Source organism: Salmo salar, chromosome 04, assembly GCF_965601325.2.
Source record: "Salmo salar chromosome 04, fSalSal1, whole genome shotgun sequence".
Lineage (NCBI taxonomy): Eukaryota > Metazoa > Chordata > Actinopteri > Salmoniformes > Salmonidae > Salmo > Salmo salar.
In genome coordinates, this window is record NC_138294.1 from 92,065,029 (window position 1) to 92,086,330 (window position 21,302).

The 21,302-nt window shown below is 45.5% G+C and overlaps 1 protein-coding gene across 1 annotated transcript in view; it reads left to right on the plus strand.

The window, feature by feature from the left end:
* LOC106604019 (relaxin receptor 2) overlaps nucleotides 1-21,302 on the plus strand; it is a 109,487-nt gene that overhangs the window by 41,584 nt on the left and 46,601 nt on the right. The window contains exons 8-11 of the mRNA XM_082974817.1: nucleotides 2,207-2,281; nucleotides 12,959-13,018; nucleotides 17,247-17,333; nucleotides 17,759-17,830. Coding sequence (XP_082830943.1) covers nucleotides 2,207-2,281; nucleotides 12,959-13,018; nucleotides 17,247-17,333; nucleotides 17,759-17,830 — 294 coding nt within the window. The remainder of the gene's footprint in view (nucleotides 1-2,206; nucleotides 2,282-12,958; nucleotides 13,019-17,246; nucleotides 17,334-17,758; nucleotides 17,831-21,302) is intronic.

A 21,302-nucleotide genomic window follows, 5' to 3' on the forward strand; every position in this document is an offset into this window, starting at 1 on the left:
GTTACCACAATAACCATTATCTATTAGCTGTCAGTCCATTTTGAGAAGCAGAAGGAATCAGCGCTTATGTTACGTCCATACCCAAGTCAAGTGAAGTAGCGTAGCGAATTGGGCGGAGAAAGTCCCCCATCCTTGACCGGGTGTCAAACTTGCGTCGTAATGACCAAAGGCAGGCGTAGTAAACTACTGCTTCTAAAAAGTTAGCGCCCTTGGAGGTTTTTTCTGTTTTATGAATGGCTGAATTGTTCCTAGTTTCGAGTTGGTGAACTACCCTTTGAAATTGACGTTCGTGTAGTCAAATCGTTTTGTGACATACTCAGCCAGGTCACCCGTGATACAAGTCAGTATTCAACGTCCATCCATGTCTGAGGCGGTCGGAAGAGGATGTGGAAACCGGCCACTAGGGGTAACAGTAAGCTCTGTTACCTTCAAGTAGGTTTTAGTTTTTCTAGTGTGTTGTGGACAACGATGGAGGATCGGCGTAAGCATCTGCTTCTGGTTCCAAAGGTTGCATGTTTGAATCCAGTGATAGAAAGGTGTTTTTGATATTTTTGTTTTAAGCCTATCCCAAACCGTAATCCTTACCTCAACCATTCTGAGTTAATCCCTAAAATTAACCTTAAACACTTCAAAATTTTGTCGTTTGGATCAATTTTGACATTTGAGAAACATGAATGAACGTCTAATTCTGACATGAGACTGTGAGAGGTGGTTGGACACCTGTTACTGTACACCGATTAACAGTTTGACAAGTTGAACTTCATCATTACATAATCTCTATATGTGACGCTCGTCAAAAGGAGTAGACCAAGGTGCCGCGTGTTGAGTGCTCATGATAAAATATTTATTATTAACTCAGAACACTATACAAAAACACGAACGTCACGTTCTGCAGGCTTCACTGAGCAATACAAAAACTAGATCCCACAAACCCAGGTGTAAAAAAAAAAAAAAAACCTACTTAAGTATGATCTCCAATTAGAGACAACGAGGACCAGCTGCCTCTAATTGGAGATCATCCCAAAGAAACCCAACATAGAAATAGAAAACTAGAACCTGAACATAGAAATACAAAACATAGAAAAACACCCCCTGTCATGCCCTGACCTACTCTACCATAGAAAATAACAGCTTACCATGGTCAGGACGTGACACTGTAGTCTTGCCAAGGCAGCACCACTCTTAGAAAAAAAAAGGTGCTGTCTCGAACCTAAAAGGGTTTCTTCAACTGTAGGAGAACCTTTTGAAGAATCCTATTTTCAATAGTGGAAAATGTACCCAATAGTCATACTTGAGTAAAAGTAAAGAGATACCTTAGCTCGCCGTGGCCGACGTGAGTAAGACATTTAATCGTGTCACCCAGTAAAATACTACTTGAGTAAAAGTCTAAAAGTATTTGGTTTTAAATATTCTTAAGTATCAAAAGTCAATGTAATTGCTAAAATATACTTGAGTGTCAAAAGAAAAAAGTTGAAATCATTTCACGTTCCTTATATTGAGCAAACCAGATGGCATGATTTTTTTTAATGTATTTTTTTTAATGTATTTTATTTACGAATAGCCAGAGCACACTGCAACACCCAGACACCATTTACAAATGAAATGTGTATTTAGTGAGTCATCCAGAGCAGAGGCAGTAGGGATGACCAAGGGGGTTCTCTTAATAAGTGTGTGAATTACACCATTTTCCTGTCCTGCTAAGCATTCAAAATATAATGAGTACTTTAGGGTGTCAGGTAAAACCTATGGAGTAAAAAGTACAATATTTTCTTTAGGAATGTAGTAAAGTAAAAGTTATCAAAAATATAAATAGTAAAGTACAGATACCCCAAAAATACACTGTCTTTTGGGTTCCACGTAGGACCCTTTCCAACGAGGGTTCCACATGAAACCTAAAAAGGGTTCTCTCTCTCTCTGGAACCAAAAAGGATTCTCCAACGGGGACAGCCAAAGAACCCTTTTGGAAGCCTTTTTTTCTGAGTGTGTAGGAGTGTGTCTTTGTGCTCTTCTTTTCTCTCCAAATATGGCTCCCAGGTGTGGGTCTTCCTGAAGGAGGTCCCAGAGTTGTGTGTGTGTGTGTGTGAGTCCGTGTGTGTGTGTGCCCCTCCATCTGTGGGTGTGTGTGTGTGTGTGTGTGTCCGTCCATCCATGTGTGTCTGTGTGTGTATATTCTCTAAACAACAGCGTGTTCTCTCTCTCTCCCCAGTTCCATGGTGAATACGTCTCTCGTGCAGCTACCCCAGCCCAGCCTCTGTCACCACACACCTAACCTCAGCTGGGTGTGAGTATATATATATATGTATCTTCCCATCTGAGTATCCATCCAGTTGGCGCCGATAGACATCAGCCTTCATTTCTCAAAACAAGAATAGACTGACGAGTTTCAGAAGAAAGTTCTTTGTTTCTGGCCATTTTGAGCCTGTAATCTAACCCACAAATGCTGATTCTCCAGATACTCAACTAGTCTAAAGAAGGCCAGTTTTATTGCTTCTTTAATCAGAACAACAGTTTGCAGCTGTGCTAACATAATTGCAAAAGGGTTTTCTAATGATCAATTAGCCTTTTAAAGTGATAAACTTGGATTAGCTAACACAACGTGCCATTGGAACACAGGAGTGATGGTTGCTGATAATGGGCCTCTGTACGCCTATGTAGATATTCCATTAAAAATCAGCCATTTCCAGCTACAATAGTCATTTACAACCTTAACAATATCTACACTGTATTTCTGATCATTTTGGTGTCATTTTCATGGACAAAAATGTGCTTTTCTATATAAAGAAAATGACATTTCTTGAGGGGCCTCCCGGGTGGCGCAGTGGTCTAAGGCACTGCGTCGCAGTGCCACCAGAGATTTCTGGGTTTGAGCCCAGGTTCTGTTGCAGCCGGCCGCGACCGGGAGGCCCATGGGGCGACGCACAATTGGCCCAGCGTCGTCCGGGTTAGGGAGGGTTTGGCCTGCAAGAATATCCTTGTCTCATCGCGCACTAGTGATTCCTGTGGATGCAGTGCACGCTGACTAGATCGCCAGGTGTTCAGTGTTTCCTCCGACACATTGGTGCGGCTGGCTTCTGGGTTGGATATGCATTGTGTCAAGAAGCAGTGCGGTTGGGTTATGTTTCGGAGGACGCATGGCTCTTGACCTTCGCTTCTCCAGAGTCCGTACGGGAGTTGCAGCGATGAGACAAGACTGTAACTACTACCAATTGGAAATCACGAAATTGGGGAGAGAAAAGGGGTAAAATAAAATAAAAATAAAATAAAAAGGACATTTCTAAGTGACCCCAAACTTTTGAAAGTAGTGTATGTTTCATGATTAACTACTGTAATTGAGGTAATGTACAGGAACTCAAGTCCTTTTGTTCACCCTACCTAGAAAACCTCACAATAAAATGCAGACCGCATTACATCCCTGGAGAATTCTCTTTGGTAATTGTCACAGCCGTATATATTCCCCCTCAAGCCAATACCACAACAGCTCTCAAGGAACGACACTGGACTTTGTGAAAACTGGGAACCACATATCCTGAGGACGCATTTATTGTATCTGGGGATTTTAACAAAGCAAGTTTGAGGAAAACACAACCGAAGTTCTATCAACATATCGCTTCCAGTACTTGCACTTTAAAAAACTCTAGACCAAAGCCCTACAAAGCCCTCCCCCGCCCTCCCTTCGGCAAATCAGATCATGTCTCCATGTCTTTTATATATATATATATATATATATATATATATATATATATATATATATATATACTGCTCAAAAAAATAAAGGGAACACTAAAATAACACATCCTAGATCTGAATGAATGAAATAATCTTATTAAATACTTTTTTCTTTACATAGTTGAATGTGCTGACAACAAAATCACACAAAAATATTCAATGGAAATCCAATTTATCAACCCATGGAGGTCTGGATTTGGAGTCACACTCAAAATGAAAGTGGAAAATCACACTACAGGCTGATCCAACTTTGATGTAATGTCCTTAAAACAAGTCAAAATGAGGCTCAGTAGTGTGTGTGGCCTCCACGTGCCTGTATGACCTCCCTACAATGCCTGGGCATGCTCCTGATGAGGTGGCGGATGGTCTCCTGAGGGATCTCCTCCCAGACCTGGACTAAAGCATCCGCCAACTCCTGGACAGTCTGTGGTGCAACATGGCATTGGTGGATGGAGCGAGACATGATGTCCCAGATGTGCTCAATTGGATTCAGGTCTGGGGAACGGGCGGGCCAGTCCATAGCATCAATGCCTTCCTCTTGCAGGAACTGCTGACACACTCCAGCCACATGAGGTCTAGCATTGTCTTGCATTAGGAGGAACCCAGGGCCAACCGCACCAGCATATGGTCTCACAAGGGGTCTGAGGATCTCATCTTGGTACCTAATGGCAGTCAGGCTACCTCTGGCGAGCACATGGAGGGCTGTGCGGCCCCCCAAAGAAATGCCACCCCACACCATGACTGACCCACCGCCAAACCGGTCATGCTGGAGGATGTTGCAGGCAGCAGAACGTTCTCCACGGCGTCTCCAGACTCTGTCACGTCTGTCACATGTGCTCAGTGTAAACCTGCTTCATCTGTGAAGAGCACAGGGCGCCAGTGACGAATTTGCCAATCTTGGTGTTCTCTGGCAAATGCCAAACGTCCTCCACGGTGTTGGGCTGTAAGCACAACCCCCACCTGTGGACGTCGGGCCCTCATACCACCCTCATGGAGTCTGTTTCTGACCGTTTGAGCAGACACATGCACATTTGTGGCCTGCTGGAGGTCATTTTGCAGGGCTCTGGCAGTGCTTCTCCTGCTCCTCCTTGCACAAAGGCGGAGGTAGTGGTCCTGCTGCTGGGTTGTTGCCCTCCTACGGCCTCCTCCACGTCTCCTGATGTACTGGCCTGTCTCCTGGTAGCGCCTCCATGCTCTGGACACTACGCTGACAGACACAGCAAACCTTCTTGCCACAGCTCGCATTGATGTGCCATCCTGGATGAGCTGCACTACCTGAGCCACTTGTGTGGGTTGTAGACTCCGTCTCATGCTACCACTAGAGTGAAAGCACCGCCAGCATTCAAAAGTGACCAAAACATCAGCCAGGAAGCATAGGAACTGAGAAGTGGTCTGTGGTCCCCACCTGCAGAACCACTCCTTTATTGGGGGTGTCTTGCTAATTGCCTATAATTTCCACCTGTTGTCTATTCCATTTGCACAACAGCATGTGAAATTTATTGTCAATCAGTGTTGCTTCCTAAGTGGACAGTTTGATTTCACAGAAGTGTAATTGACTTGGAGTTACATTGTGTTCTTTAAGTGTTCCCTTTATTTTTTTGAGCAGTGTATATTTTATACTAGTGATTCTGACATTGCTCATCCTAATAGTTATGTAATTCTTAATTCTATACTTTTTAGATTTGTGTGTATTGTTGTGTTTTGTTTGATATTACTGCACTGTTGGAGCTAGGAACACAAGCATTTCTCTACACCCGCAATAACATCTGCTAAACATACACTACTTTATCAAAAGTATGTGGACACCTGCTCGTCGAACATCTCATTCCAAAATCATAGGCATTAATATGGTGTTGGTCCTCCCTTTGCTACGGGGACTTGGTTCTATTTAGCCACAAGAGCATTAGTAAGGTCGAGCACTGATGTTGGGCGATTAGGCAGTCGGCGTTCCAATTCATCCCAAAGGCGTGTGGGTTGTATTTACAATTCATCCCAAATATGGGTTGTATTTACACTGGTGTTTGTTCTTCACTGGTTGACCTTTTCTTGTGGCAACAGGTCACAAATCTTGCTGCTGTGATGGCACACTGTGGTATTTCACCCAGTAGATATGGGAGTTTATCAAAATTAGATTTTTTTCTAATTCTTTGTGGATCTGTGTAATCTGAGGGAAATATGTGTCTCTAATATGGTCATACATTTGGCAGGAGGTTAGGAAGTGCAGCTCAGTTTCCACCTCATTTTGTGGGCAGTGTTGCACATAGCCTGTCTTCTCTTGAGAGCCAGGTCTGCCTACGGTGGCCTTTCTCAATAGCAAGGCTATGCTCACTGAGTCTGTATATAGTCAAAGCTTTCCTTAAGTTTGGATCAGTCACAGTGGTCACGTATTCTGCCACTGTGTACTCTCTATTTAGGGCCAAATAGCATTCTAGTTTGCTCTGTTTTTTTGTTAATTCTTTCCAATGTGTCAAGTAATTATCTTTTTGTTTTCTCATGATTTGGTTGGGTCTAATTGTGTTGCTGTCCTGAAGCTCTGTGGGGGTCTGTTTGTGTTTGTGAACAGAGCCCCAGGACCAGCTTGCTTAGTTGACTCTTCTCCAGGTTCATCTCTCTGTAGGTGATTGCTTTGTTATGAAAGGTTTGGAAATCGCTTCCCTTTAGGTGGTTGTAGAATTTAACGGCTCTTTTCTGGATTTTGATAATTGCGGGTATCGGCGAAATTCTGCTCTGCATGCATTATTTGGTGTTCTACGTTGTACACAGAGGACATTTTTGCAAAAATCTGCATCCAGAGTCGCAATTTGGAGTTTGTCCCATTTTGTGAACTCTTGGTTGGTGAGCGGACCCCAGACCTCACAAACATAAAGGGCAATGGGTTCTATAACTGATTCAAGTATTTTTAGCCAGATCCTAATTGGTATGTCGAATTTTATGTTCCTTTTGCCTTGTCTCTCAGATCACAGCTTTGTGGAAGTTATCTGTCTATCTATCAATTCAATTCAAGGGGCTTTATTGCCATGGAAATCATGTGTTAACATCGCCAAAGCAAGTGAGGTAGATAATATACAAAAGTGAAATAAACAATAAAAATGAACAGTAAACATTTAACATACAGAAGTTTCAAAAGAATAAAGACATTACAAATGTCATATTATGTCTATATACAGTGTTTTTAACGATGTATAAATGGTTAAAGTACAAAACGGAAAATAAATAAGCATAAATATGGGTTGTATTTACAATGGTGTTTGTTCTTCACTGGTTGCCCTTTTCTTGTGGCAACAGGTCACAAATCTTACTGCTGTGATGGAACACTGTGGTATTTCACCCAATAGATATGGGAGTTTATCAAAATCGGGTTTGTTTTCAAATTCTTTGTGGATCTGTGTAATCTGAGGGAAATATGTGTCTCTAATATGGTCATACATTTGGCAGGAGGTTAGGAAGTGCAGCTCAGTTTCCACCTCATTTTGTGGGCAGTGTTGCACATAGCCTGTCTTCTCTTGAGATCCATGTCTGCCTACGGCGGCCTTTCTCAATAGCAAGGCTATGCTCACTGAGTCTGTATATAGTCAAAGGTTTCCTTAAGTTTGGGTCAGTCATTCTGCCACTGTGTACTCTCTGTTTATGGCCAAATAGCCCTAAACAGGGCTATCTCTCCATCCTATCTGTATATCTATCTGTCTGTCTGTCTGTCTGTCTGTCTGTGTCTGTCTGTCTGTCTGTCTGTCTGTCTGTCTGTCTGTCTGTCTGTCTGTCTGTCTGTCTCTCTGTCTCTCTGCTCTGCGCTCTCTCGCTCTCTCTCTCTCTCGCTCTCTCTCGCGCTCTCGCTCTCTCTCTCTGTCTCTACTCTGTCTCTCTCTCTCTCTCTCTCTGTCTTACTCTGTCTTTCTGTCTCTTTCTGTCTCTCTCTCTGTCTCTCTCTGTCTCTCTCTCTGTCTCTCTCTGTCTCTCTCTCTCTCTCTCTCTCTCTCTCTCTCTCTCTCTCTCTCTCTCTCTCTCGCTAAATACCCTGATTATATCCTGATGAAGACAGCTTGTCGAAATGTTGGACATAAAGATTTTTGTATCTTCTAGAGTGTGCGCCTCTCCTTTAATAGTGGTGAAGTAATTACAATTTAGAAATTAACACTGGAGTGATAGATGTGCAGATGAGTATGTGCAAGTAGAGATACTGGGGTGCAAAAGAGCAGAAAAACAAAAACAATATGTAGATAGCTGGATTTACAGATGGGCTGTGTACAGCTGCAGTGATCAGTAAGCTGCTCTGACAGCTGATGCTTAAAGTTAGTGAGGGAAATATAAGTCTCCAACTTCAGTGATTTTTGCATTTCGTTCCAGTCATTGGCAGTAAAGAACTGGAAGGAAAGGCGGCCAAAGTAGGTGTTGGCGAGAGAAATATACCTGCTGGAGTGGGTGTTGCTATGGTGACCAGTGAGCTGAGGTGGAGCTTTACCTAGCAAAGACTTATAGATGACCTGGAGCCAGTGGGTTTGGTGACAGATATGTAGCGAGGGCCAGCCAACGAGAGCATACAGGTTGCAGTGGTGGGTAGTAAATTTTACATTTTAGTCATTTAGCAGACGCTCTTATCCAGAGCAACTTACAGTAGTGAATGCATACATTTCATACATTTTTTTCTCCATACTGGTCTCCCATGGGAATTGAACCCACAACCCTGGCATTGCATTCACCATGCTCTACCAACTGAGCCATACGGGGCTTTGGTGACAAAACAGATGGCACTGTGATAGACTGCATCCAAATTGCTGAGTAGAGTGTTGGAAGCTATTTTGTAAATGACATCGCTGAAGTCAAGGATCGGTAGGATAGTCAGTTTTACGAGGGTATGTTTGGCAGCATGAGTGAAGGATGCTTTGTTGCGAAATTGGAAGACGAGTCTAGATTTCATTTTGGATTGGAGATGCTTAATGTGGGTCTGGAAGGAGAGTTTACAGTCTAACCAGACACCTAGGTATTTATAGTTGTCCACATATTCTAAGTCAGAACCGTCCAGAGAAGTGATGCTAGTCGGACGGGCGCGTGCGGGCAGCGATCGGTTGAAGAGCATGCATTTGGTTTTACTTGCATTTAAGAGCAGTTGAGGCCACGGAAGGAGTATTGTATGGCATTGAAGCTCGTTTGGAGGTTTGTTAGCAGTGTCCAAAGAAGGGCCAGATGTATACAGAAGGGTGTCATCTGCGTAGAGGTGGATCAGAGAAACACCTGCAGCAAGAGCGACATCATTGATATAAACAGAGAAAAGAGTCGGCCCAAGAATTGAACCCTGTGGCACCCCCATGGAGACTGCCAGAGGTTCAGACAACAGGCCCTCCGATTTGACACACTGAACTCTGTCTGAGAAGTAGTTAGTGAACCAGACGAGGCAGTCATTTGAGAAACCAAGGCTGTTGAGTCTGCCGATAAGAATACGATGATTGACAGAGTCGAAAGCCTTGGCCAGGTCGATGAAGACAGCTGCACAGTACTGTCTTTTGTCGATGGCGGTTATGATATTGTTTAGGACCTTGAGCGTGGCTGAAGTGCACCCGTGACCAGCTCGGAAACTGGATTGCATAGCGGAAAAGGTACGTTGGGATTCGAAATGGTCGGGGATCTGTTTGTTTTCTTGGTTTTCGAAGACTTTAGAAAGGCAGGGCAGGACAGATATATGTCTGTAGCAGTTTGAGTCTAGAGTGTCTCCCCCTTTGAAGAGGGGGATGACAGCGGCCGCTTTCCAATCTTTAGGAATCTCAGACGATATGAAAGAGAGATTGAACAGACTAGCATGAGGGGTTGCAACAATGGCGGTGGATAATTTTAGGAAGAGTGGGTCCAGATTGTCTTGCCCAGCTGATTTGTAGGAATCCAGATTTTGCAGCTCTCTCAGCTGTCTGGATTTGGGTGAAGGAGAAGCAGGGGGGACTTGGGCCAGTTGCTGCGGGGGGTGCAGAGGGTGTTGGCCGGGGTTGGGGTAGCCAGGTGGAAAGCATGGCCAGCCGTAGAGGAATGCTTATTGAAATTCTCAATTATCGTGGATTTATCAGCGGTGACAGTGTTTCCTAGCCTCAGTGCAGTGGGCAGCTGAGAGGAGGTGCTTTTATTCTCCATGGACTTTACAGTGTCCCAAAACTTTTGGAATTAGTGCTGCAGGAAGCACATTTCTGTTTGAAAAAGCTAGCCTTTGCTTTCCTGACTGACTGTGTATATTGGTTCCTGACTTCCCTGAAAAGTTGCATATCGCGGGGACTATTCAATGCTAGTGCAGTACGCCATGGGATGTTTTTGTGCTGGTCAAGGGCAGTCAAGTCTGGAGTGAACCAAGGGCTATATCTGTTCTTAGTTCTACATTTTTTGAAAGTGGCAAGCATATTTAAGATGGTGAGGAAAGCACTTTTAAAGAACAACCAGGAATCCTCTACTGACAGGATGAGGTCAATATCCTTCCAGGATACCCGGGCCAGTTCGATTAGAAAGGCCTGCTCGCAGAAGTGTTTTAGGGAGCGTTTGACAGGGATGAGGGGTGGTCTTTTGACCGTGGACCCATAACGGACGTAGGCAATGAGGTGGTGATTGCTGGTTGATCCTGGTTGAAAACAGCAGAGGTGTATTTAGAGGGCAAGTTGGTCAGGATGATATCTGTGAGGGTGCACATGTTTACAGATTTAGGGTTGTACCTGGTAGGTTCCTTGATAATTTGTGTAAGATTGAGGGCATCTAGCTTAGATTGTAGGACGGCCGGGGTGTTAAGCATATCCCAGTTTAGGTCACCTAACAGTACGAACTCTGAAGATAGATGGGGACAATCAATTCACATATGGTGTCCAGGGCACAGCTGGGAGCTGAGGGGGGTCTATAACAAGTGGCAACAGTGAGAGACTTATTTCTGGAGAGATGGATTTTTAAAAGTAGAAGCTCGAACTGTTTGGGTACAGACCTGGATAGTATGACAGAACTCTGCAGGCTATCTCTGGGGTAGATTGCAACTCCGCCCCCTTTAGCAGTTCAATCTTGACGGAAAATGTTGTAGTTGGGGATGGACATTTCTGAATTTTTGGTGGCCTTCCTAAACCAGGATTAAGACACGTCTAGGACATCCGGGTTGGCAGAGTGTGCTAAAGCAGTTAATAAAACAAACTTAGGGAGGAGGCTTCTGATGTTAACATGCATGAAACCAAGGCTTTTACGATTACACCCAGTGGATATGGGAGTTAATCAACATTGGGTTTGTTTTCAAATTCTTTGTGTATCTGCGTAATCTGAGGGAACTACTGTGTCTCTAATATGGTCATATATTTGGCAGGAGGACAGGAAGTGCTTGGGCACAAAGCCTGTCTTCTCTTGAGAGCTAGGTCTGCCAATAGTGTTTTTTCATGATGGCAATGCTATGCTCACTGAGTCTGTACATAGTCAAAGCTTTCCTTAATTTGGGGTCAGTCACACTGGTCAGGTATTCTGCCACTGTGTCCTCTCTGTTTAGGGCCAAATAGCATTCTAGTTTGCTCTGTTTTTTTTGTTATTTCTTTCCAATATGTCAAGTAATTATCTTTTTGTTTTCTCATGATTTGGTTGGGTCTAATTGTGTTGCTGTCCTGGGACTCTGTGGGGTCTAATAGTGTTGCTGTCCTGTGGCTCTGTGGGGTCTGTTTGTGTTGCTTTCCTGGGGCTCTGTGGGGTCAAATAGTGTTGCTGTCCTGGGGCTCTGTGGGGTCTAATTGTGTTGCTGTCCTGGGGCTCTGTGGGGTCTAATTGTGTTGCTGTCCTGGGGCTCTGTGGGGTCTGTTTGTGTTGCTGTCCTGGGGCTCTGTGGGGTCTGTTTGTGTTGCTGTCCTGGGGCTCTGTGGGGTCTGTTTGTGTTGCTGTCCTGGGGCTCTGTGGGGTCTGTTTGTGTTGCTGAGTCCTCATACCAGCTGGCAGAGGGGACTCTTCTCATGGGGAATCTCTCTGTAGTGTGGGCTTTGTTATGTAAGGTTTGAGAATCTTATTTTTAGGTGGTTAAAGAATTGCTCTTTTCTGGATTTGGATAATTAGTGGGAATCGTTCTAATTCAGTTATGCATAGATTATTTGGTGTTTTAAGTTGTACACAGGATATTTTTGCAGATTTCTGCACGCAGTCTAAATTTGGTGTTTGTCCCATTTTGTGAATTCTTGGTTGGTGAGCGGACCCCAGATCTCACAACCATAAAGGGCAATGGGTTCTATAACTGATTCAAGTATTTTAGCAAGATCCGAATTGGGATGTGAAATTTTTACCTGCCTTTTGATGGCATAGAATGCCCTTCTTTCCTTGTCTCTCAGATCGTTCACAGCTTTTTGGAAGTTACCTGTGGCGCTGATGTTTAGGCCGAGGTACATATAATTTTTTGTGTGCTCCAGGGCAACAGTTTCTAGATGGAATTTGAATTTGTTGTCCTGGCAACTGGACCTTTTTTGGGAATGAACACCATTATTTTTGCCTTACTAATTTCACTGTCAGGGCCCAAGTCTGATAGAATCTGTGTAAATTATCTAGGTGCTATTACTATTATCTAGTATGCCCTACTTGGTTGGGGACAGAAGCACCAGATCATCAGAAAACAGTAAACATTTTATTTCAGAGATTACTAGGTTGAGGTCAGGTGCTGCAGACTGTTCTAGAGTCCTCACCAATTCATTGATATACATACACAACATGACCAAAAGTATGTGGACACCTGCTCGTCAAATATCTCATTCCAAAATCATGGCACTAATATCGGGGATTCATATTGAGTTGGTCATCACTCCCAAAGGTGTTCGATGGGCTTGAGGTCAGGGCTCTGTGCAGGCCAGTCAAGTTCTTTCACAAAGATCTCAACAAACCATTTCTGTATGAACCTTTGTGCACAGGGCGACTGTTGTGCTGAAACAGGATAGGGCCTTACCCAAACTGTTGCCACAAAGTTGGAAGCACAGAATCATCTAGAATGTCATTGTATGCTGTAGCGTTAAGATTTCCCTTCACTGGAACTAAGGGGCCTACCCCAAACCATGACAAACAGCCCCAGACCATTATTCCTCCTCCACCAAACTTTACAGTTGGCACTATGCATTAGGGCAGGCAGCGTTCTCCTGGCATCTGTTGGTGTAGCATGATTTATCACTCCAGAGAACACGTTTCCACTGCTCCAGAGTCCAATGACGTCGAGTTTTACACCACTCCAGCCAACGCTTGGCATTGCAGATGGTGATCTTCGACTTGTGTGCAGCAGCTCGGCCATGGAAACCCATTTCATAAAGCTCCTGACGAACAGTTTGGAACTTGGTAGTGAGTGTTGCAACCGAGGACAGACGATGTGTCAGCGATACTTGCTACAGCACTCGTCGGTTCCGTTCTGTGAGCTTGCGTGTTCTACCACTTCGAGGCTGAGCCTTTGTTGCTCGTAGACGTTTCCACTTCACAATAACCGGGGAAGCTCTAGCAGGGCCGAAATTTGACAAACGTGATGTCATCATACGACGGTGCCACATTGAAAGTCCCTGAGCTCTTCAGTACAGGCCATTTTACTGCCACGTGTTTGTCTATGGAGATTGCATGGCTGTGTGCTCGATTTTATACACCTGTCAGCAACGTGTGTGACTGAAATAGCCGAAATCCACTAATTTGAATGGGTGTCCACATACTTTTGTGTATATAGTGTATGTGGGCGAGGTGTGTTTGTATAGTGACTATAACTGCCTTGGGAGTGTGTCAAGGTGGTGTGTACTGGTAGCGAAGTCAGGTGCAGGAGAGCAGAGAGTTGTGAACAGGCGCACACTTTATTGAGGCAGGAGAAAACAGCAGACGGACGCAACTGCGTCAAAACCTCCAGCCACAATAGCAAAAGTGCAGAGCGCAAAACACAATCACAAAAGCTAATGATATCAAATAAATATACTTCGTGCAATAAGACGGATCATTAACACCAGCCTGGCGCGTAACCTCAAACATGTAACACGAAACAATTTCACACAAAGACATGGAGGGGAACAGAGGAATAAATACCTGTAGTGTGATTGGGGAATGTAAACCAGGTGTGCAGGGAACAAGACAAAACAAATGGAACAATTAAAAAATGGAGCGGCGATGGCTAGAAAGCTGGTGACGTCGACGGCCGAACGTCGCCCGAACAAGGAGAGGAGCCGACTTCAGCGGAATTCGTGACAAAGTGAGGGATGTATCATTAAGTAGCCCCATTTTGAGATGTGAGGCATCACAATCTCTTTCAATAATGGCAGGAATGGAGGAGGTCTTTATTCCAGTGAGATTGCTAAGGCGAACACCGCCATGTTTAGTTTTTCCCAACCTAGATCGAGGCACAGACAGGGTCTCAATGGGCATAGCTGAGCTGACTACACTGACTGTGCTAGTGGCAGACTCCGCTAAGCTGGCAGGCTGGCTAACAGCCTTCTGCCTGGCCTGCACCCTATTTCATTGTGGAGCTAGAGGAGTTAGAGCCCTGTCTATGTTCGTAGATAAGATGAGAGCACCCCTCCAGCTAGGATGGAGTCCGTCACTCCTCACAAGGCCAAGCTTGGCCTTGTTTATGGGTGAGTCCCAGAAAGAGGGCCAATTATCTACAAATTCTATCTTTTGGGAGCGGCAGAAAACAGTTTTCAACCAGCGATTGAGTTGTGAGACTCTGCGGTAGAGCTCATCACTCCCCCTAACTGGGAGGGGGCCAGAAACAATTACTCGATGCCGACACATCTTTCTAGCTGATTTACACGCTGAATGCTATGTTGCGCTTGGTGACCTCTGACTGTTTCATCCTAACATCGTTGGTGCCGACGTGGATAACAATATCCCTATACTCTCTACACTCACCAGTTTTAGCCTTAGCCAGCACCATCTTCAGATTAGCCTTAACGTCGGTAGCCCTGCCCCCCGGTAAACAGTGTATGGTCGCTGGATGATTCGTTTTAAGTCTAATACTGCGGGTAATGGAGTCGCCAATGACTAGGGTTTTCAATTTGTCAGAGCTAATGGTGGGAGGCTTCGACGTCTCAGACCCCGTAACGGGAGGAGTAGAGACCAGAGAAGGCTCGGCCTCTGACTCCGACTCGCTGCTTAATGGGGAGAACCGGTTGAAAGTTTCTGTCGGCTGAATGAGCATCATCGGTTGACCTTTCCTACAGCATTTCCTTCCAGAAGCCATGAGAAAGTTGTCCGGCTGCGGGGACCGTGCGAGGGGATTTATACTAACGTTACTATCTGTACGTACTGGTGGCACAGATGCTGTTTCATCCTTTCCTACACTTAAATTGCCCTTCCCTAACGACTGCGTCTGAAGTTGGGCTTCCAGCACGGCTATCCTCGCCATAAGGCGATTGTTCTCCAGTATATTATGAGTACAGCGACTGCAATTAGAAGGCATCATGTTAATGTTACTACTTAGCTTCGGCTGGTGGAGGTCCTGACGAACCACGTCCAGATAAAGAGTCTGGGGTGAAAAAGTTGAATGAAAAAAGTTGAGGGATGGAAAAACTAAAAAAGTATAAACGGTCATTAAAAAGTAGAAACCGTAAAGTAGCAAAGTAAGGTTGGCCACAAAACGCACAGCAGCACGTAAACAAGTCTACAAGCTGTGACCGGAAATGACAAAAAAATCAAGATGTGAGGGGAGGTGTGGTAGGAGATGGGAGGGAGGTGTGGTAAGATGTGGGGGAGGTGTGGTAAGATGTGGGGGAGGTGGGGTAAGATATGGGGGAGATGTGGTAGGATGGGGGAGTGTGGTAAGATGTGGGGGAGGTGTGGTAAGATGTGGGGGAGGTGTGGTAAGATGTGGGAGGGAGGTGTGGTAAGATGTGGGGGAGGGGTGTGGTAAGATATGGGGAGGTTTGGTAAGATGGGGGGAGATGTGGTAAGATGTGGGGGAGGTTTGGTAAGATTGGGGGGGGGGGAGGTGGGGGGGTGGTGAAGGGGGAGGGGTGATGGGGGGGGGGAGGGGGGGTGTGGTAAGATGTGGGGGGGAGGTGTGGTAAGATGTGGGGGGGAGGTGTGGTAAGATGTGGGGGAGGGTGGTAAGAGGGGGGGTGGTAAGAGTGGGGGAGGTGTGGTAAGATGTGGGGGGAGGTGTGGTAAGATGTGGGGGGAGGTGTAGTAAGATTGGGGGGAGGTGTGGTAGGATGTGGGGGAGGTGTGGTAAGATATGGGGGAGATGTGGTAGGATGGGGGAGATGTGGTAAGATATGGGGGAGGTGTGGGGAGGTGTGGTAAGATGTGGGGGGAGGTGTGGTAAGATTGGGAGGAGGTGTGGTAAGATGTGGGGGAGGTTTGGTAAGATGTGGGGGGAGGTGTGGTAAGATATGGGGGAGGTTTGGTAAGATGGGGGGAGATGTGGTAAGATTGGGGGAGGTGTGGTAAGATGTGGGGGGGAGGTGTGGTAAGATGTGGGGGGGAGGTGTGGTAAGATGGGGGGGTGGTAAGATGTGGGGGAAGGTGTGGTAAGATGTGGGGGAGGGTGTGATAAGATGTGGGGGGGTGTGGTAAGATGTGGGGGAGGTGTAGTAAGATGTGGGGGAGGTGTGGTAAGATGTGGGGGGAGATGTGGTAAGATGTGGGGGAGGTGTGTTAAGATATGGGGGAGGTGTGGTAAGATGGGGGGAGGTGTGGTAAGATATGGGGGAGGTGTGGTAAGATGTGGGGGAGGTGTGGTAAGATGTGGGGGGGAGGTGTGGTAAGATGTGGGGGGGAGGTGTGGTAAGATGTGGGGGGAGATGTGGTAAGATGTGGGGGGGAGGTGTGGTAAGATGTGGGGGGGAGGTGTGGTAAGATGTGGGGGGGAGGTGTGGTAAGATATGGGGGAGGTGTGGTAAGATGTGGGGGGAGATGTGGTAAGATGTGGGGGGGAGGTGTGGTAAGATGTGGGGGAGGTGTAGTAAGATGTGGGGGAGGTGTAGTAAGATGTGGGAGATGTGGTAAGATGTGGGGTGAGGTGTGGTAAGATGTGGGGGAGGTGTGGTAAGATGTGGGGGAGGTGTGGTAAGATATGGGGGAGGTGTGGTAAGATGTGGGGGGAGGTGTGGTAAGATGTGGGGGAGGTGTGGTAAGATATGGGGGAGGTGTAGTAAGATATGGGGGAGGTGTGGTAAGATGTGGGGGGAGGTTGTGGTAAGATGTGGGGGAGGTGTGGTAAGATATGGGGGAGGTGTAGTAAGATATGGGGGAGGTGTGGTAAGATGTGGGGGGAGGTGTGGTAAGATGTGGGGGGGAGGTTTGGTAAGATGTGTGGGGGAGGTGTAGTAAGATGTGTGGGGGAGGGGTGGTAAGATATGGGGGAGGTGTAAGTAGTAGAGTTTCTGCCTCTCTGTGCCTGTGGGACTGTCTGGAAGTTTTTCATTTGGTGGTTGTGACTCCGACATTCACTCACTGAGGTGTGTGTGTGTGTGTGTGTGTGTGTGTGTGTGTGTGTGTGTGTGTGTGTGTGTGTGTGTGTGTGTGTGTGTGTGTGTGTGTGCGTGTGTGTGTGTGTGTGTGTGTGATAAATAAGTAGTGGAAACCATTAAACTATAGTAATTCTCTCTCCCCGTTAGCCTCCTGATGAACAACAGGATTCATACTCTTCCTGTACACTCTTTTCAGACTCTGGTGTTGCTGGAAGAACTGTGAGTAGAAATCATTCCCTCATTCAGACATTCTGGGTTTCCGTCCCAAATGGCCGCCTGTTCTCTTTATAGTGTGTTACTGTTGAACAGAGCTCTATGGGCCTTGGTAAAATATAGTGCACTATATACGGAAAAGGGCTCATTTGGGATGCAGCTCTGATACACTGACATGTCATTCTGTTATAAACTGAGAAAAAAAGGATACATTCCCAATGGATGAAACTCAGTAGCTTGAAACGTGTACTATTTTAATTAAATAGTAAAACGCTGCAAGGAGGGAGAAGTGTATGGGGATTTCTGCTATTTCATCCAATTTCACCTTTCGTTTATTTTAAATCTGTTTTTCTCTTCTCTCTTCTCTCTCTCTCGCCCCCCTCCTTCTCTCTCTCCCGTGGCTCTCTTCTTTACTCTGCCTGTTTTTTTAGAGACCTCTCTAACAACCGGATTAAGGAGCTCCCCAACAACACCTTTAAGAGCTTAAAGTCCCTCGTCAAACTGTGAGTCACAAAAACTGTGTTCCAAAATGGCACACTATTCCCGTTGGTCTCTGGTCAAAACTAGTGCACTATATTTAATTTTTTACCTTTATTTAACTAGGCAAGTCAGAACAAATTCTTATTTTCAATGACGGCCTAGGAACAGTGGGTTAACTGCCTTGTTCAGGGGCAGAACAACAGATTTGTACCTTGTCAGCTCGGGGATTCGAACTTGCAACCTTTCAGTTACTGGCCCTACACTAACGACTAGGCTACCTGCCCCCCCTACACTCTAACCACTAGGCTACCTGCTGGGCCCACCCACAACCACAGCCATACTCTGGACCTGGTAATTACCAAGGGGCTTTCTACTGGGCCCACCCATAACCACAGCCATACTCTGGACCTGGTTATTACCAAGGGGCTTTCTACTGGGCCCACCCATAACCACAGCCATACTCTGGACCTGGTTATTACCAAGGGGCTTTCTACTGGGCCCACCCATAACCACAGCCATACTCTGGACCTGGTTATTACCAAGGGGCTTTCTACTGGGCCCACCCACAACCACAGCCATACTCTGGTCCTGGTTAATACCAAGGGGCTTTCTACTGGGCCCATCTTTAACCACAGCCATACTCTGGACCTGGTAATTACCAAGGGGCTTTCTACTGGGCCAATCCTTAACCACAGCCATACTCTGGACCTGGTTATTACCAAGGGGCTTTCTACTGGGCCCACCCATAACCACAGCCATACTCTGGACCTGGTTATTACCAAGGGGCTTTCTACTGGGCCCACCCATAACCACAGCCATACTCTGGACCTGGTTATTACCAAGGGGCTTTCTACTGGGCCCACCCATAACCACAGCCATACTCTGGACCTGGTTATTACCAAGGGGCTTTCTACTGGGCCAATCCTTAACCACAGCCATACTCTGGACCTGGTTATTAACAAGGGGCTTTCTACTAGGCCCATCTTTAACCACAGCCATACTCTGGACCTGGTTATTACCAAGGGGCTTTCTACTGGGCCAATCCTTAACCACAGCCATACTCTGGACCTGGTTATTACCAAGGGGCTTTCTACTGGGCCCACCCATAACCACAGCCATACTCTGGACCTGGTTATTACCAAGGGGCTTTCTACTGGGCCCACCCATAACCACAGCCATACTCTGGACCTGGTTATTACCAAGGGGCTTTCTACTAGGCCCATCTTTAACCACAGCCATACTCTGGACCTGGTTAATACCAAGGGGCTTTCTACTGGGCCCACCCATAACCACAGCCATACTCTGGACCTGGTTATTACCAAGGGGCTTTCTACTGGGCCAATCCTTAACCACAGCCATACTCTGGACCTGGTTATTACCAAGGGGCTTTCTACTGGGCCAATCCTTAACCACAGCCATACTCTGGACCTGGTTATTACCAAGGGGCTTTCTACTGGGCCCACCCATAACCACAGCCATACTCTGGACCTGGTTATTACCAAGGGGCTTTCTACTAGGCCCATCTTTAACCACAGCCATACTCTGGACCTGGTTATTACCAAGGGATTTTCTATTGACATATCCTCTATTGTTGATGTTGCTTTATCTGATCACCACTGGGGATTTATACTACCTTGATGCCCACAGAACAGGGTAATACTGAACTCATTATTATTAAGAAACGCTATCTTACCTCTGAAGTTGATAGAGATTTTATTGAGTGTCTGAACAATACTGCGTCACCTATTCTGCCTTCCCCTTGTGATGATTTAGTTGATAACTTTAACAGTAAATGAAGGGCAACCATTGATGCCATGTCTCCTATTAAGGTTTAAATAGGACACATCCAAACAGAGAGCCTCTTGTATTTGTATTTGTTATGGATCCCCATTAGTTGTTGCCAAGGCAACCGTCTGTGCCTATGTTTGTGTTACTTCACAGTCCGCGCTGTTCCATAAGATGTATTTTTACTTGCTTTTTAAATCTGATTCTACTGCTTACATCAATTACCTGATGTTGAATAGAGTTCTGTGTAGTACTGTGTGTGTAACGGCTGTCGTAGGAGAGAGAGAGGACCAAGGCGCAGCGGGTTGCGTGCTCATCATTATTATTTATTAAAATGTGAACACGGAAAAACAATAAACAAAGAAACGACAGGAACAGTTTTACAGGCTATAATAACAAGCAGTGCAAAATCAACTACCCACAAATCCCCAGGTGAAAACACGCAACTAATATATGACTCCCAATCAGGAACAACGACGTACAGCTGTTCCTGATCGGGAGCCATACAGACCACACAGAAATAAACAAACTAGAAAACAAACCTAGAATACAAAACCCAGAACATACACCAAAACCCCGGAATACATAAATAAAACACCCCTCTACAATACACATAACCCCCGAACCACATAAAACAAATACCCTCTGCCACGTCCTGACCAACCTACAAAACAAATAACACCTATACTGGTCAGGACGTGACAGTGTGCCTCCCATACTCTGTTCTGGACTTGGGGATTGTGAAGAGACCTCAGGTGGCATGACTTGTGGAGTATGCATGGGTGTCTGAGCTGTGTGCTAGTATTTTATACAGACAGCTCGTTACCTTCAGCTCTTACAAAAACAAGTGATGAGTAAGTCAATCTCTCTTCCACTTTGATCCATGAGAAATTGACATGCATGCTAACTCTCCATGACTTTTAAGGGCCAGCCGTGCTGTCATGGTCAAAACATATTGATACAACAGTAGTTAAGATGGGGAGAAGTCTGTCCATAATAAAGCACTGCTCTGCCTTCTTAACAACACTATCAACAAGTCAGGTCCTACAGGCCTTGGTTTTGTCTCACCTGGACTACTGTTCAGTAGTGTGGTCAGGTGCCACAAAGAGGGACTTAGGGAAATTGCAATTGGCTCAGAACAGGGTAGTTTACAATCCAGGATAACTCCAAGCAGTTTAGTCACCTCAACTTGCTCAATTTCAACATTATTCATTATGAGATGAAGTTGAGGTTTAGGGTTTAGTGAATGATTTAACCCAAATACAATGCTTTTAGTTTTGTAAATATTTAGGACTAACTAATTCCTTGCTACCCATTTCGAAACTAACTACAGCTGCGTTGCAGTCATTTCAGTCACTGATGTGTATAGTGTTGAGTCATCCGCATACGTAGACACACTGGCTTTACTCAGTGGCATGTCGTTAGTAAAGATTGAACAAAGCAAGGGGCCTGAAAAGCTACGCTGGGGAATTCTTGCTTCTACCTGGATTATGTTTGAGATTCTTCCATTAAAGAACACCCTCTGTCTTCTGTTAGACAAGTAACCCTTTATCCATATTATAGCAGGGGGTGTAAAGACATAACACGTACGTTTTTCCAGCAGCAGGCTATGATCAATAATGTCAAAAGCTGCACTGAAGTCTAGCAAGACAGCCCCCACAATAATTTTATAATCAATTTCTCTCAGCCAATCATCAGTCATATGTGTCT